The 17,803-nt window shown below is 34.1% G+C and overlaps 1 protein-coding gene across 7 annotated transcripts in view; it reads right to left on the reverse strand.

Moving 5' to 3' along the window:
* Cep170 (centrosomal protein 170) overlaps positions 1–17,803 on the reverse strand; it is a 116,673-nt gene that overhangs the window by 24,611 nt on the left and 74,259 nt on the right. For 6 of the 7 annotated variants that reach the window (XM_004853519.4, XM_087194048.1, XM_087194045.1 and 3 more), the window contains 2 exons: positions 13,373–15,202; positions 4,766–5,003 (listed from right to left, as the gene is read on the reverse strand). In XM_004853519.4, the coding sequence (XP_004853576.1) occupies positions 4,766–5,003; positions 13,373–15,202 (2,068 nt within the window). The remainder of the gene's footprint in view (positions 1–4,765; positions 5,004–13,372; positions 15,203–17,803) is intronic. The other variant, XM_087194046.1, reaches the window with a different exon arrangement.

Consider the following 17,803-nt stretch of genomic DNA (forward strand, 5'->3'; position numbering starts at 1 on the left):
ATTCATCTGCTTCCTTTATAGTCTCAGTAAAAATTTAAGCATGGAAATTTAAAAATGTAACACATACCTCACATTTAATTCCATTTTCCTTACAAGATTTAAATGGGACTACAGTTCTAAAGGAACACAATATAAACTGTTAAGACTTGTAACACTAATGCTAGTTTTTGTACCTTCTTGAGTGTCACAATCACTGGTCCAATTTCAAACTTTCTGTAGAAATAAGTATGCAATATTTGTTAAAAAAGAGGTAACATAAAGGATGTACTCTAAGCCATAAGGTCTTTTTCTTTATATGAACTATCTCAAACGCTTCCTTATTTAAATCAATTAAGTTCCTCTTTCCCCACAGCCCCGCCAGCATTTGTTATTGGTTGATTTCATGATACCAACCATTCTTTCTGGAGTGAAGTGGAATCTCAGTGTTGTTTTCATTTGCATCTCTTGAATGACCAGTGATGTTGAACATTTTTTCATGTATTTATTTGCTATTTCTACTTCTTTGAGAAATGTCTGTTCATTTCAGATGCCCATTTTCAGGTTGGGTCTTTAAATTTGGGAGGTCTGATCTTTTTAAGTTCTTTATAGATTTGAGATAGTAGACCTTTGTCTGAGGAAGAGCAGGTGAAGATTTTTTCCCACATTGTGGGTTGTCTCTTCACACTGCTGGTGGTTTCTCTTGCTGTGCAGAAGCTTTTTAATAAGAAGAGATCCTACTTGTTGATTGTTTGTGCTAGTTCACAGGCAACTGAGGTTTTGTTCATAAAATCTTTTCCTACACCGATGTCTTCAAGGGTTCTACCTAACCTCTGGTCCAACTGGTTCAGAGTTTCTATTTTAATATTTAGATCTTTAATCCATTTTGATTTTAGTTTAGTGCATGGTGAGAGATACAGGTCTAGTTTTAATATTTGGCAAATTGAAGCCCAATTTTTCCAGCATCACTTATTAAAGAGGCTATCTTTCCTCCAGTGAGGGTGTTTGGCTCCTTTATCGAAGATGAGATGGCTGAGTGTGTCTGGAGTTGTTTCTGCATCTTCTAATCTGTTCCACTGGTCCTCAGGTCTGTTTCTTTGCCAGTACCATGCTGTTTTTATCACAGCAGCTTTATAGTTTAGTTGCAGGTTGGGCATTGTGATACCCCCTGCCATGTTTCTGTTACCTAGAATTGCTTTTGCTATTCTGGGTCTCTTCTTGTTCCAAATCAATTTTTGGAGTGTAGACTGGTGCAACCACTGTGGAAATCAGTATAGAGATACCTCAAACAACTAGGTCTGGAAGTCTCATTTGACTCTGCTCTTCCATTGCTGGGGATCTTCCCCAAAGAATTAAAAGAATCATACCACAGTGATATATGTGCACTCATGTTCATAGCAGCACAGTTTGTGAAAGGTAAAACTTGGAAACAGCCCAAATGCCCATCAACTGGAGACTACATAAAGAAAATGTGTTTTTTTTATAAAATGGAGTACCACTCAGCCATAAAAAATGAGAAATTAGAGACATTTATAGCTAAGTGGATGCACATTGAGGCCATACTCTTAAGTGAAATAAATAGGACACACATGTATAAATACCAAATACTTTCTCTGCTGTGAGAAACTGAAAGTGTAGATAAGGACTAAAATGTACAACAGGTAATGTGAAACAGGAAGAAAAGGGGCAAAGGGGAAGGAAGTTGGAGGGGTAGGGGAAAGGAAAGAAGGGAATGGAATTAATATGAGAAAATGGAAAAATAGGAACAAAATCTTTGTAAATAGGGAGGACTGGAGGGGTTGAAGGGAGGGCTGGGCAAGGGTGAAAAATAAGAACCAAGAGAGATTATGTAAAGGTGCAAATTTCCAATGATGAACGTCATTATACTGTATACCTAAAATGTACCAATGATTAGAATGAATAATCGATAATGTAAAATAGGAAGAAAAGGTCCAAAGGGGTAGGGGTAGTGCGAGGGGCAGGGGAAAGGAAAGAAGGGAAAGGAAAAATGATGAGAAATGGAAAAAATGGAAATAAAGTCTCTGTAAATAGGGAAGGGTGGAGGAGGTGAAGGAAAGGCTAGGAATGGGGAAAAAATAAGAACCAAGATGCATCATGTAAAAGTACAAGTTCCTAATGAGAAATGTAAATGTGCTGTATACCTAAAATGTACCAATAAAAGAATTTAAGAAAAAAAATCAATTAAGTTATTTTTCACTTAAGAGTTGTATCCATATACACCTACAATCATTTTCACAGTTCCCTCAGACAAAACACTACATTATGCTTATGGAAATGCTTAAAAGTCCTTTGTTAAGTTGATGGGGTATATACAGATATAAAAAATATATAAGAAACGCATGTAAATTTGATCCAAAACAGTATGCAGGGGTGTGTACAAAATCAGGACACCATCTTTGGAAGTAAAACTCTCAGTTAACATGAAGCTACAATGTTACATTGGCTCTATCTATTAACCCTCTGGGATAACATATCTATAATGAAACGGTTGTTAACTCTTAAAACACTGCTCTCTCCTAGAAAATATAATTGAATGATACAATGGCATGTGTAATAATGAATCTAAAACACTGAAATATCTTCAAGTGCCTGGTATTAAACTGTGAAGTACATAATCTTCCAGGATAGTTTTTAGGTTTAAATTATTTGTTCACCAGTAAAGATGGCATCTCTTCAGTAAATACTGCTTTTTCAGCATGGAGGTTTTCTTTAAATGACAGCAGTAGTCCACTTAAAGGAATAAAATTATTTCTAACATTTTATTTAGTTTGTGATTGAGTCTTCTGAAAGTAATTTTTCTCACAATAAGCTAACTTAATGCACTATACTAATATTAATTATCAACTCTTTTTTGCAGTATTGAAGATTGAATCCAGAGCCTGTGCACTGAGCTACATCCCCAGCCTTATTTCATTTTGAAACAAGGTCTCACTAAGTTGAGCAGGATACAAACTTGTGATCTTCCTGCCTCAGCCTCCCAAAGTGCTGGTATTATTAGCATGCAGTAACTTTTTGTTTTTGCAGTGCCATGGATTAAACTCAGAGCTTCATGAGTCCTATCTGTAGCCCAGCTACCTTCTTTCCACACTTTACATCCTTCCTTCCTTTCTTTTTATTTTCCATTAAATAAAAAAGATAGTTCTCTGATTCTAAGATACGCAACTGAAAAATTAAAAGGCCAAAGGTGTGCTTTATTAGCACAGCTCTACTGACAAAATAGAGGGGAAAGACAGGAAAATCATTAAAAGGCTAACCAGGTTGCTCTTAGAATCTTATTACAGATAATGAAGTCACAAAGACAATGTAATACGGTGCACATAACAAAATGCAAACAAGTGAAAATATAATGTACAGACACTATTTCTCCTTCTCTTTGTATTATAACTTTTTTATATTTAGGAGAAGGAAGTGGTTTGGGCCCAGAAAAAGGTTAATCTGTCTAGTTTAGGTGCAAGAGCTTGAGGGGAGGCTCCTGAGAGGAGACAGACATATACATTCTAGTTCCCATAGGCATCACTCAACCTTGTACAGGTGGATGTTTCCTTATTGGAAGGGGAAAATGATGAGACGCACAAGATCTGCTGTTGCCAGTATACCCAGAAGAACAGAAAATATGTCAAGATTCTCTCACTGTAAGGATTCTGTGAGCTCGTGATGATTCATGGACCTCAAAGCAAATATAAAATATATATATATATTACTAAATATAACTAGAATGACTGGCCTAATGTGCTCTGATCATTAGTCTCATAAAAAGCTATTTGCATAGTAAAACAAAAAAGTAGTACAAGATCAGAAGGTCAGAGTCTCCAAAAATAAAGGCAATTTAAAAACAGAAACAAAATCTAAAAATTAAACTAATGAACCATAAAAGAAAAATCACAATTTACAGAAGTCAACAAAGAAAAAAAAGATAAAACATTATTAAAAGTATGGTAGAAGTTTGTTGCTGTTTTTAAAAATCTGTTAACTATTATATAAATGTTCTTTTTTTTGGTACCGGAGATCAAACTCATGACCACTGAGCTAAATCCCCGGCCCTAAATGTTCTTTAATATGTTGCCCAGTATAGTGTCTTAAGGTAAAGGCAAAAGTAATTTCAGCATATATATAGTGAAAATGTTTAGGTAACGTATGTAATACTATAGTAAAATTTAACATCATAAACTTTAAACAAGTTACCTTTTAACTCCTACAGCATGTTTAATTATAATTTCTCAGTATTCAATCATAGTAAGTTATTAAAAATCACAGCTGCAGCATAAATTTTACTTTTTGTACATAATCTAAAGGTTATAGTGAACAGATTTCATATTCAAAATAATCACATTTTGATTTATTAAAAGGGTGAACAAACTGTACTTAATGAACTCAGATGTATAAGGGAAAATCTGTCTATTCTAATTTGCCCCAGAGAACATTAGCAACACATTTCTAATCAGTAGGAGGAAGAAAGTTAAAAGGGGAGTAATCATAAACTGTGTGCACATGTCTTAATTCTGCAGAGCTGATACTATCTTTCAAAAGTTATACTTAGTCATCTAGCAATTTTACTAGAAATTTTAAAAGGGTGAGGGGACCAAAGCAATTCTACATGTTCTACAATAATTTAGTAGCGCCAACATTAAGTTAAATAAAAATTAAATTAAAATAAAAAGTAAAAAGCTCTGGACCTGTGGATTTTATTTCTCAGACTATTAGTTCACAACAAGCAAAAGGTAAACTTTGGTACCAAGTTGAATGCTGAAAATTTTCACTCAAAACTGACCTGGCTATCTCCTCACGATGAGCAGTCCAATCTCGGATGTAGTCTTCCTGCTCTTTGATCCGGTGCTTGAATGAGGAGGAACTAGTAGGCATTGCTGACCCAGAGCTCTGCAAGCGAGTGGTTTTCAGGGCTGGAGAAGTACGCAGACGGGTATGTTTAGGGGAATTACGGTTTGATCCAAATTCATCTTCTGAGGTGGAAGCATAATCAGTAGGAAAGCGCCTCCATCTTGAATTTACTAAATTAGTTTAATCATTAAAAAAAGAATTATTATGTTATCATTTAAAGGAGATAAAATAAAAATCACGATTTCAAAACACCATGAGAGTGCACACACAGCACAATTTTCAATAAGTGACACACAAACCTCACAAAAACTATCAGTCTACTACTCCTAAATATAGAAACATTACACTTTGGTGATTAAAAATAGTGAATAATTAAAAACAATTGAAGGACTGTGTTTTCCATAGTATAGTGAATGAACATTCAGATGAAAAATTTCACTAATGATAAACAACTATGCAAGCTCTATTCAGAAATGTTTAACGGGCATTTTTCAATTGCAAATATTTCTCATTTGAGTGAACATATGGATTTTTAAAAAAAATGACAGCAACAACACCACCACCAACAAAAAATAAAAACAAGGGAAAAGATTTCCTCATGCCACATGGACTTTCAACATGGAGATGGTAAAAACCTTCTTTTCCCAACATACAAATGTGCATAATTCCTGCTGTGGAAATTATGCCTTTATGGCAGAAAAAAAAACACATTACCTCTGTCATTCAACATCCTGTTATGCTATGGTTGGAAAAAAGCTTTTTATATGGTAAAATACACAACAAAGCATCCTCAATGCTACAACACTCTGCTGCTCTGACACTGAAAGCATATGGTGAAAACAGACAATGGCATAAAATTTACAAAGAGCAAAACTACAAGCTATTCTCACAACCATTAACATTTAAGGCACAGGAGATACTGTGATTGATCACATTAAAGAAAGTGATGATCACTTTCTTATTTAAGGTTAGTAAAAATTAAAATGGTATTGCTGACACATTTGAAAAATCAGAAGACAAATTAACGCAGACACTTCACTGCTGCTGTTAATATGAGAATCAAACATACAAATAATTTGTGAAGCATAAATAGAAGAAAAGAACAGATAATGATAAACTTCACAGGGGACGGAGCCATATCTGTTTACATTCACTAATCTATACCTAGCAAAGTATCTGGCTAGGTAAAGTTTAATATTTTTGAATAAATGAATTAATTCCTGGGAACAAAATGTTTGTTTTTTCTCAAATAGTAAAAAGCAGATATTTTTGCTATTTATAGTGATGAAACCTGAGCATATGCTGAGTTCCAATTGTAATACTAGAAGAGTTTGAGTTTTCATTCTTTCCTCTTCTCATGTGCTCATTTTCTCTAATAGAAACTACCTTAATCAGCACAGATTAATGAAGTTCAGAGCTCCCTCATCCTTCCCGACTAGAATTTTATACTCTTACAGTTTTTTCTTTTGAAAACTGTATTTTTGCCTAAGGCTGACAAAGGCTGAATTGGCTTTTAGAAAAAACTGACGCACACTGGCAGCAGAGTTGGCTTAAGAAAACAGAGAAATCTATTATAAGGAATATGCCATAAATTAGAGCCTACTCATTTGTTCTGATTCACTTTCTTATTTCGAACTCCTGGGGTTTTTCAATCTAGATTCATGAGTACAAGAGAACTGATATGTGCAGAAAGCTCAGGGCACTCTGTAAAAGTCTATACAAATACATATACAGAACTCTAGGTAATCAGTTTTTTAAAATGAGGCTTAGTTTCTCTAATTTTAACACTGTAATATAATTTCTCAACATAAACAATGCTTTTACCATGGTGGAATTTTACTCATTTCTAGACATGAAAACTTCCACAAACTGAATTTACTCTGCAACTTGAAAACAATTTTATAAAAAGTTTGAAGTAAGATTGAAAAGGTTTAGAAAGGGCTGGGGATTTAGCTCAGTGGTTCCGCCGTCTGCCTCACAAGTGCAAGGTCCCGAGTTCGATCTTGGTACCAAAAAAAAAAAGGTTTAGAAAAAGTTAATTTTGATATTTTGTAACAAAATTCATAAAAAAGAAAAAGGTTATCTTTTAGCTCAAATTTCCTATTTTATATGGGGAAACTATGGTCATACCTATTAGAAAACTACACAGAATATAAAACCAGTAACACAGAGTTTTAATCAACTGCAGAAAAAATGAAAACATAAGCCAGTACTCTGAAACTAAGATAATTTAGACAAAATTTTGTGAGAATGGGATCAACAGCTGATGTATTTCGTGTGTGGCACAGTACAGTATATAAAAGCAGAATATGACATTGAGTACCAAGTACTATTAATGTGTGATAAACATCAAATGACAATATGTAAGTAGATTCATATTACAATTAAGTTTTAATAGACTGAGACAAGAAATTATAAAATAGTTTTGAGGAAAAACAGAAAAAATCCTTTTCACAAAATTTCTACCTATTTTTATCTAAAGGTGCATCTGGAAGTAAGAATACTAAAGGTTCTAATAATAAACTTTAAAAAGCAATCAAAAGAGGGCCAGGGATTTAGCTCAGTGGTTCTGGCGCCTGTTGCGCAAGGAGAAGGTCCTGAGTTTGATCCCTGGTACCACAAACAAACAAACAAACAAAAAACAATCAAAAGAAATATAAAATGTGAATAGCACCTATTAAAGAAAGTATATTCCTAGCTTGAAAAACCTACCTATATGACAACAGCAGGCTCATAAACATTTTAACTGATAAATTATATCAAACAATTAAAGCAGAAAAAAGAAGGAACACTTCTCCCCTCATTTTAGGAACCCAACATTGTGCTAATCCTAAAACTGGATAAAGATAATAGAAGAAAAAAGTATGAACATAGACATTTGTTTAACAAAACAAACTATCAGAAGTCAGATCTGGCAGTATGTAGAAAGTGTTTTTTTATTACAGGGATAGCAGTGTTGGTTCAGCATTGGAAGATCCACCCCCAAAAGACATCATTTTAACAGAGGAAAGGAAAAAGCCATATGATCCTGTCACTAGTTGGAGAAAAAGTATTGGACTAAATTCTACAGCTGTTCATGGTAAAAGCTATCAGGAAACTAGAAGTAGAACAGAACCTTCTCAACACATTAAAGACATAGGTACTTCTTAGAAACTGTCAAATTTATTTCAAAAAAGATTTTTGTAATATGCTTTCTATATCCTTTTAAATTCTGTAAAATCTGTGGTAATGTCTCCTAGATCTTGATATTGTAATTTAAAAAATGTATAACTGATATTGTGTAACAGGAAGAAAACGTCTAAAGGAGCAGGGGAAGTAGGAGGGGTAGGGGAAAGGAAAGAAGGGAAAAGAAAAAATATGGAAACAAAGTCTTTGCAAATAGGGAAGGGTGGAGGGGGTGAAGGGAGGGCAGGGGAAGGGGAAAAAATAAGAATCAAGATACTCATGTAATGGTGCAAGATCCCAATGATGACTGTAACTGTATTTTATACCTAAAATGTACCGATAAACTTAATGGGAAAAAAAAAAACAATCAAAAGAATAAAGTATATTTTAAAAATTGGAAGATAACGTCTTTAGGTTTGTTTGGTAAAACCAAGGGCCAAAATAGAAGATAAAATGAGTATGAAAAGGCAGAAAAATGAAAATGTAATTAATAAATCTTCAGCTACTAAAGGATCACCAGTACAAATGGCAAGCACTGTGAAGAAAAGCGCACACTACCTCAGTGCACCACCTAGCCCACTTACTGCATAACAACAGAGCGTCTGCGTCAACGGCTGTTGTGGAGAGGGACTGGGAAAAAGTGCTCGAATGCAAGACCACTATAGCCTGGTAGTATTTGTCAAAGTAATTCTTTTAAAACTTTTTGCTTTCTTTAACCTTGGCTTCCAAACTATTAGCAGCTACACATTCTATCTGAAGAAAATTCCTCACAATCTGGTAAATAATACAGAGGTAAATTCAAATTACTGTTCACTGTTTTGAACTTTTCCCCAAACATACAAAATTTAGAACTGAATCATCTTAGACGATGGACTGTCTAAATGCTTCAATTTGTAGAGAAAAAATAAGTCCAGAGATATCTTGCCTTGCTTATACTAAAGTATAAATTCAGTCTACTGATTTTCAGAGCTCAAATCCATTCTTTGCTATTCTAAGTGTTCTACAATTGTCAGAAAGATGTTTTCCCCATTTCTAAAAGAGCTATTCTATTTTTATTTTTAAATTTTTAAATATTTTTATATCATGTAATATAAGTAGATATTAATAAAGAAAAATTTTTAAAGTCTTCTATGAAAAACAAAGCAAAATTTCATAACAAATTAAAGAAAGACATCTTCAACTTCTCAGGGAATGAGTTTTTCTGATTTCTACCTATCTTGAGAATAATTTTATTTCTTTCTCTTGAAATTTATTCTCCTTAAATAACAATTTATAGAAATCAATTTCATTTTATATGATTAGGCTTATCTGATAGATCCATTTTACTAAGGAATTTAATGACATTACTCAGTTAAAAATTTAGATGTTTAAAATGCCAATCTCTAAGGTGCTTATTAGTTGGTAAAGTGCTCCATAACACACACATTAAAATGAGAGAAAGCCCCAAGATAGCCTTAATTTTGTAGCTCATCTGGAACTTAGTTACAATATTAATTATAAAATTTATTTTAGTTACAAAATATGCAACACTCCCTCTTGTGGAAGTAATAAGCTAGTACATTCACTATAAAACACACTATCATCCATAATGTCTAGAGAATTAAAAAGAAAAAACTCATATCCTAACATGTCAGTGTTTGATTTTTTGTAATGTAACTAAAATATTTTAACCCTAAAACACGTTGTAACTATAACAGATTTAGCACTACATTGTTTATACTACATGAGAATATTGCAGTGGGAAATTAAACTACAAGAACGTTTTGCACATATATTGAGCCTTTATGCATATATGAACATAGAGCAATAAGATCATTTGGGGGAAAAAAATCCCTGACAATGCTGTTTTGGCTTTTAACCTGGAGGGAAAATTAAATGAAGCCATGCATGCCTTAATTTCATTTCTACTTTTATAAATTTTGAAGATTAAAAAGGAAAAACAACACTCAAAAAATTCTAAGGATATTAACATAATGTTTGTGCTTTTTAAAGTGGCACATAAAACAAAATGAAAACCTACTTTATTTTGTTAATTCAGGGTCCTTAAATTTTAAATATATCAAAATAGATATGGGTGTTTCCATTATGACTTGGTATTGAATAATCACTGGAAGAATTTGGTGAGGGGAGCAACTAAACTCCTAGAGCCAAATTACATCAGGGAAAATAAAAAAGATTTCACCCTAATAGTTTCAATCTTCAAATTGTATCCTATAAATTTCTTTACAAACTTTGATTCAGCCTAATATGGAATTGTTTCTAATAATCACATGTGCTAGGTTCAGTTAATTCCAAGATATTTAAAGTTTACAATGAGCATAGCAACACTGACCAGTATGGTTTCACATTCTTTTCAATCATATTTCAAGAGCTAATACTTCTATTTTCCTTTTCTACTCAAGGCAGCATAATTATCCTAAATAGAAATGTTACAATATCAAAGATACTTCAATCAGCAAAATCAAACAGATACGTTTGGAGTTTTTTGTTATTGTTTTATTTTTTATGCTGTTTGTTTTTTGCTGTTCATATCACCTATTCTTTTTTTTTTTTGGTGCCAGGGATAGAACTCGGATCCTTCCGCTTGCAAGGCAGGCGGCAGAACCACTGAGCTAAATCCCCGGCCCCTATACCATCTATTCTTGAGCAATTATTTTAGTATGTCCAGATGGATTGAAAGATTAGTCACTGTTCTTCTATATAAAATATAATGCTATAAAACAGACATCATGAGGGAATCTGAATATACAGTCCTGGATCACAATGTGGGTTTAGGCCCATAAGATGGAAAAGAGAACACGAACTGGGTGAAATAATCAGAATTGCAAAGATTTTAGTAAACAGCACCCAAACTTTTATACTGTAATACTGACCTTGTACATACTTATAACAATCCACTAGATTCTAGTTATCTTCTGGAAGCTAGCATACAATACTACTCCTGAGAGCTAGAATAAATGTGGTAGAAAAGCAACAGACTAGGAATCAAAAGCCTTAGATTCTCATCCTGCTCCTTCCAGGGCTGTATGTGCAGAGCAAGTTGTATTATCTCCAAGTTTCAGTCTCCACAGTAAATAACCTGTGAATAACTCTTATAGCTCTTAAATTTCATGACTATTTACTATACTGCTAGTGAATATGAATGGCAAAAACATGTATCTCAATTTTCCCTAGGGAATTTTGTTAAGGAAGCCAAGGTTCTTAAGACACAGAAAACTGAGTAACAAGTTCTATGTTCAAAACAGAAAACACAATTTATCTGTCCATATAAATAGACATCTTATAGCTGCTTCTTAGGTTTGATAATCCTCCTTGGACTGTATCTCAAATAAGCCCCTCATGCTAAACAAGGAAAAACAAAACCAGGTAATTCATGTGGTTAAGAGCTAGTCAATCAATATAGAAGAACCCCTCCATGTTACTGGGAAACATACAACTTCTAAGCTACAGAGCTTAAATTAGGATGGAAGAATACTTAAATATTTTAACGTACTTGAATGGAGAAGAGGTAATAAAGCAAACAACATGACAGAAAACACTTTATCAGGGTACACATCATAGAATGCAGCACAAAGGAAAGGCAAAATTAAAGGGAACCCCTAAGAAACAATAGAACTACAATAATGAGTAAACATAACCCAAAAGATGGTAGTCAAATACTTGACAATAAATTCATAATCCACCACCAAAGCTTGAAGTGTGGAACAAGGATGAGAGTAGCAAGGAAAATGCCATCGATTCTTTTTGGAATGATGACTATATGTGCTCTAGCTTTAACCTATATCCACTCCTACTACAGACTATGACTGTCATTGGCAAAACCACTGAACCTGCAGACATAGACAGGTAAATGGAATGGAGGAAAGAAGCAGTGAAGAGAAGAAACAGAAAATCACAATAACAACATATACAAAGTACCATTAGTTTGGGGTCTTGTAGGATCTACTGTGGTAGATGTAAATCAAACAAAAATCAAAAAATTGTGGGCCAGCTTTCTCTCCACTCAATTCAAGACTTGAGTTCACTTAGATGCTTGTTGACTGACAGCAGTCATAAATCTTTAAGTCTTTCAACACCTGGTCTCCTCCACTGGCTTTTACAGCCAAACCCATAGACAAGGCTGTTTAGGAGGTATTAAGACTGCTTATAGGATGTACCTAAAAATCTACCTCACCTGTTACTCTGAGAGTCACAAGCATATTCTCAGTGATTTCAGCTTTGAATATGTAGCATACAAACTGACAAATTATGCTCAAAGCAGTTAAATTCTGGTGGGGAGTAAGTAGTTTTTGTAGTTATTACACTAAATTACTACAGGTAATGTTGTAACAGTAATTTCTGCTATAATCAGAATTAGTTAAATTTCTATAGCCCAGTTTGACCCACATATGTGTGACTGCCTCATGAATCCATCTTCTTCCACTGAAAAAAATTGAGTTAGTCTTCATCTGTTCCAACCACAAAGAAAGGTAACTTTAAAATGTGAAAGTAAAGTATGTGAGACATTTCAAAACAAGTAAAGAATGAAATACCAATTATTTCATTTAACTGTAAAAGGACTAATAAAAGGTATACTGTTTCCCATCAGGTTCATGTGTTCTTAGAAGTACAATCTAAATTCCTATTTAATCCAGATAACTCTAATGTACTTTTGCTTCTTTTTTGGTAGTGGGGACTGAACCTAGGGCCTTCATACTAAACTATACCCCCAGCTCTTTTTTTGAGATAGGGTCTGGCTATGTATTTCAGGCTGGCCTTGAACTCAGTAGGTAACCGAGGATGGCCTTGAACTCACAGCGATACTCCAGCCTTAGCCTCCCCAGTGCCAGGTTTACAGACATGTGCCACCATGCCCAGCCTTTTAAAAATTTCTTGTTTTGAGACAGAGTCTTGCTAAATTGGCCAGGATGGGCTTGAACTTTTGATTCTCCTGCCTCAGCTTCCCAGAGTGCTGGGATTATAGATATTAGTGACCACACTCACTTCTAATATACTTTTAACACAAAAATTTGGCTATGTCCATCCACTATAAAATGAAAATTTCTAAATCAGTTCAATTAATTTCTAATTTTGAAATTACTGTTTTGCCCCAGAAATTTTAACTTCTGAACTTTCCATTTACTAAGTTAAATAAAATTATTTTAGAGGAAAAAAAAATTCTTGAAATCATAACATTTCTCTTATGTTTTGCAAAGACAGCTAGAAGATTAATTTTTAGAAAAGGAGCCCCAGTGATTTTAGCTCAGTGGTGCCATCACCTGCCTCGCAAGTGCAAGGTCCTGAGTTTGATTCCTGGTACAAAGAAAAAAGAAAAGAAAAGAAAAGAAGCCCCAAAACAGAACATGCTGTTATTAAAAATCTGGATCCAATTTACCTGAAGGAGAGCCATGAGCTGAGGACATACTTTTGACCTTGGAGTCTGACAGTCGAGAGATACTGTTAGCTCTAATTCTAGGAGAAAATTTATCTGATGGTACTAATCTGGCTCCACTTCTAATGATGGCTTCTGCTGTACGTGAAGAGGTACTACTTCTTGATATTGTTGCTTCAGAGTCACTACGAGCTGACAATGAGCCAAGCCTTGTTCTACGTGGCTGAGCCAATAAATCAATCCTAGATATATTCCGCCTTCCCGTGGGTGGTTTGGATGTTGAACTTGTTGTGGATACTTCAGAAGCAACAGATGCTTTGTCAGCATCAGCAAGTTCACTGTCTGAAGCTTCACCAAGTCGTGCTCTGCGCAAGAGGGAAGTCCTGGTAGGTCGTGGCCTTGGGAGAGTGGTTGATTTACTGGATGAACCCGATGCTGCAGGAGAAGTCTTAGATTTTGTTCCTTTACCTCCTTCCAGTTTGGAATGTACATGCTCATCTGTTGAGGTAAGTGGAGTCCTTCCATGAGATTTACAAGAGTAAGTTTCCTGATCAGATGACATAATATCAGAGATAGCAGAATGAGGTACACTGGAGGTCTGGTCATCATCTGTTAAGTCGACTGAAGGCTGTCTTATTCTTCCACTGGACTGTACAAATTTACGACCATCTGTTCTTGAACCTACATCTGTGGAACGACTTTTGGTTTTCTTTTCAACTTTCTCCCTAGCACCTGCAGATGATGATTTTGTGACATCTTTGGAAGGAGAACTTGTGGAACACCTATCTTTATAGAGGCTAGTGAAACTCTTTCGCTTCTGAGTTGACTTTCTTTCAGTCTCTCCAGTAACCAAACTGATTGTACTGGCTGTATCCACATCAGATTCTGGTGAAATAGAATTATCTCTGTTATAACTGGGAGTGTCTGGGCCTTCATCAGTTTTATCTTCTCGAAGTTTAGCTTCTAGAAAAGCCATTACTGCTTCCGTGTCTTTTAGAATAAGGGTTGTGTCCATACTAGAATCAGTATCCAAAGAGTCACTTCTTTCTCGTAGCCTACTTGCAGGTGCTAATGCTACAGGAGGAGTACATGAAGTCTGTTTATTTATATGGGGGATGAGTTCTATAGGTATGTTTGGAGTAGGTTTTTCTATAGTGAAGCTCCCCTGTCTCACTAATGACTTGGAGGACTCCTTCTTATCTCCTCCTTTTGTCGTCTGACTTTTCAGAATTTCTTCAGCCTTTCTTCTCTTGCTTTCATTTTGTATCACTCTTTCTCCTTTGGCAGTACAATGCTCTGGAATTTTTTCTGGAGGCTGGGACTCTTGTTTAGAAGAATCGTCCCTACATTTATCTATCTGACCTAAAACGTTTTTTGAAGATAATTTAGTTGGTGTCCACTGGGCCTGCTCCTTTTGTTCCTGTTGTTGCTGGATTTTAGCTAATGTCTGCTTTACCAAAGAAGCTTCCTTATCAGTCTCATTCTTCTCCTTCCCAGGAGAATAGCTGCCTAACTGAAGCAGGGTTTTATTATCTCCACTGGTTTTAAGAGTCTCACCATTTACTGCCCTGCTCATCTTATTCAGGGCTCTGTCAGCATCTTGTTTGTCTTTCTGGTATACCTGTGCAGGTGTTTCCTTCTCCTGCAATTCCGTGTCTTGCTTTTCTCCAATCTCTGACCTCTGACTTACAACCTTCACTCTGGAGCTCTCCAGAGACTTTTCTTCATTTGGAAGCTGAGGAAGAGTTCGTCTCCTTCTCTCTCCCTGACTAGCCAAGGAAGTTGCAGAGCCAGTACTTCTCAGTGAAATGCCAGATTCACCAATACCTGTCTCTATTAAAAATAAAAAAACCCAACCCCCCCCACAAAAACAGAATTAATTAAGGCAAAAAAGAAGTATCATATTATACTGGATTATGAAGTACAAGTAAAAAGTGACTGAAGTATGAAATAATGAACCATCATTGTGACTAACAGGTTTTAAAAGCAAGCATGATTCCAAAATGCACAAATTAATAATCTATTTACAGAGGATTCAGGAATGCTAGAGTATAAGATGAAAACTAGAGCCATCTCAACATCTTTTTCCTTTAATACATTTATTTTTAAATTTACAACTGTATATATTTATGGTATACAACATGATGTCCTGAATAAATATATATATAGTGGAATGGCTAAATCAAGCTAATTAACATATCCATTACCTCATATTAAACATCTTTTTTAGGTGGGTGGTAAGACATTTAACATCCACTCTTTTAGAAATTTCCAAGTATACAATGTACTGGGTTTTTTTTTTTTTTTTTTAATTCTTTTATTGGTACATTTTAGGTATACAATACGTTTACGTTACAATGTACTGTTATTAACTACAGGCACCATGGTGTATAAAGGTCATCTGATCTTAAACCTATATCTAGTTGTTCTTCTTTCTTTTGTTTTATAACAGTCAAGTTCACTATGTTGATTCTTTTTTTAACTGTGTCCTTAAGTTTGCTCAAAAAATAGAATCCATGTACATTACAGAATTACATAAATAATTATTTTTTTTGCTATAATTTCAGTGGCATAGTAGAGAAAAATAATGTACCTGGTTTTTACTAGCATTATTGTCTACTTGAAAGAATAAGTTTGGCTTTTCTAAGTAAAATGGAAAATGCAGAACTTTTAATAATTTTGGAAAAATTCAAGCCTGATTAAAAGAATGTAAAAAAAACTAAGTAAAATTATAGGTGAGAGAGTATGTCATAATTTTACAAACTAAGAGATTTTTAAATTGTCTTTTCACATAGTAAGGAAACTTACAGCAATATATGACCACTTTCTCTTTTTCAACCCAATGGAAAAAAATTACAGTTTAATGTTTCCACATGAGAGAATGAGACTACTTGAGGAGACTGTTCCTAACTGTTAAAAATAAAAAGTATTTCTGAGAAAAATGGGTCTTTTCAGGGAAATATAAAGGCATCATAATCTTTTAGGGAGAAATATAAAAAAAAACTAGATATAGCTTCTGTAGGCCTTTTTATTCTTTTGATAATCCTCTTTTACCATTTAAACTTCATAGCGATACAATGGTTACAATATAAAAAACACTAATTTAACTTTATGTTATATCTTATTTTGTTTATTCTTGCAAGTATGTCTGTCTTATGTCTTTAGTGCTAACTGAAGCATTTAAAATGCAATAGTTATTTGACCTTTTTAATTTCCCCTAGTATTTCCTACATTGCTATAACATACACCCAATGTATGTTTAACATTTTAGGTAATTCCTAAATGGATTTATCTACTTATCTAAATAAATTCATTAACAACCTGATGAAACAGAAATAGTATCACAAAAGGTAAGTCGTGTATTATTTTTTATGACAAGTGTAGAATTTTGCTTCTCGCAGGTAACTCTTAATAATTTTCCTATGGGTCCTTTGGTAAATTTATCTTGTCCTCTCATATGTTTCCTAAACAGTGACCAGCTTGTGTGAAGCCAATGACTTGGCTGCCCTCAAAGACTTGTGGTGATATTATCAACTACTACTATTTTCTATGGTAAGTAAGTAAATAATATAGTTTTTCTACTGTACTATGAAGTAGCTTTCTCAACTACTTTGTAATTACAAAATTTTTACAACAGATACTGGGGTACCACAAGGCAGAAAGAAAACAAATGTCGTTTCCAATAAGAACAAAGTTATAAGTACAGACAAAAGGACATATATATATTTTCTTTGAGGATCATCTCTTTGAAGTTTTTTCTTTTGAAGGGGAGACCGTAAATGAGTCTCTTCTTTGGATTTATTAAAAAAATTTAATTGTAAATTAACAATTTATAACTGTATGTACTTATAGGGTACTAACAGACATGATTTAAGAACACAATATGTGGAAAAATTAAATCAGTATTTCAAATTCATAATTTATATGTAATATAGGTAATTTCATACATATATTTCATCTATAAATTATCTTAGGTTGGCATTATACTTTAGATGTATATCACCAATCAAAATAAAACTATATTATTATCCTAAGATATGCAAATACCAAAAAGGTAGAACAAGTTTTCATTTAAAAGTAAAACCATAAAGTTTTAAAACCATTATTATATGAATAGCAGAAATTTGTATTTAAACAAAAAAGTGCCTCAGGATGAATTACTAAATCCTAGCAGGTCTCCATTACTCTAGAACATTTCAACTTATTAAGCATATAAAACCTTTTAAAGAAAAACACACATTTGGGGCTGAGAGTATATAGTTCAGTACACAGTGTTTGCCTAGTATAGCATGAAGACCTGGCTTTGATTCTCAGTGCCATAAAATAAAAATTTACAAAATCTAATATTTGGAAATGTTTCAGTCTTTTTTTTTTTTTGGTACTGGGGTTCGAACTCGGGTCCTTGCACTTGCAAGGCAGGTGACAGAACCACTG

This window comes from Heterocephalus glaber, unplaced genomic scaffold (genome assembly GCF_053883595.1).
Source record: "Heterocephalus glaber isolate CG9 unplaced genomic scaffold, H.glaber_assembly_v1.0 deba00001600, whole genome shotgun sequence".
Classification (NCBI taxonomy): Eukaryota; Metazoa; Chordata; class Mammalia; order Rodentia; family Bathyergidae; genus Heterocephalus; species Heterocephalus glaber.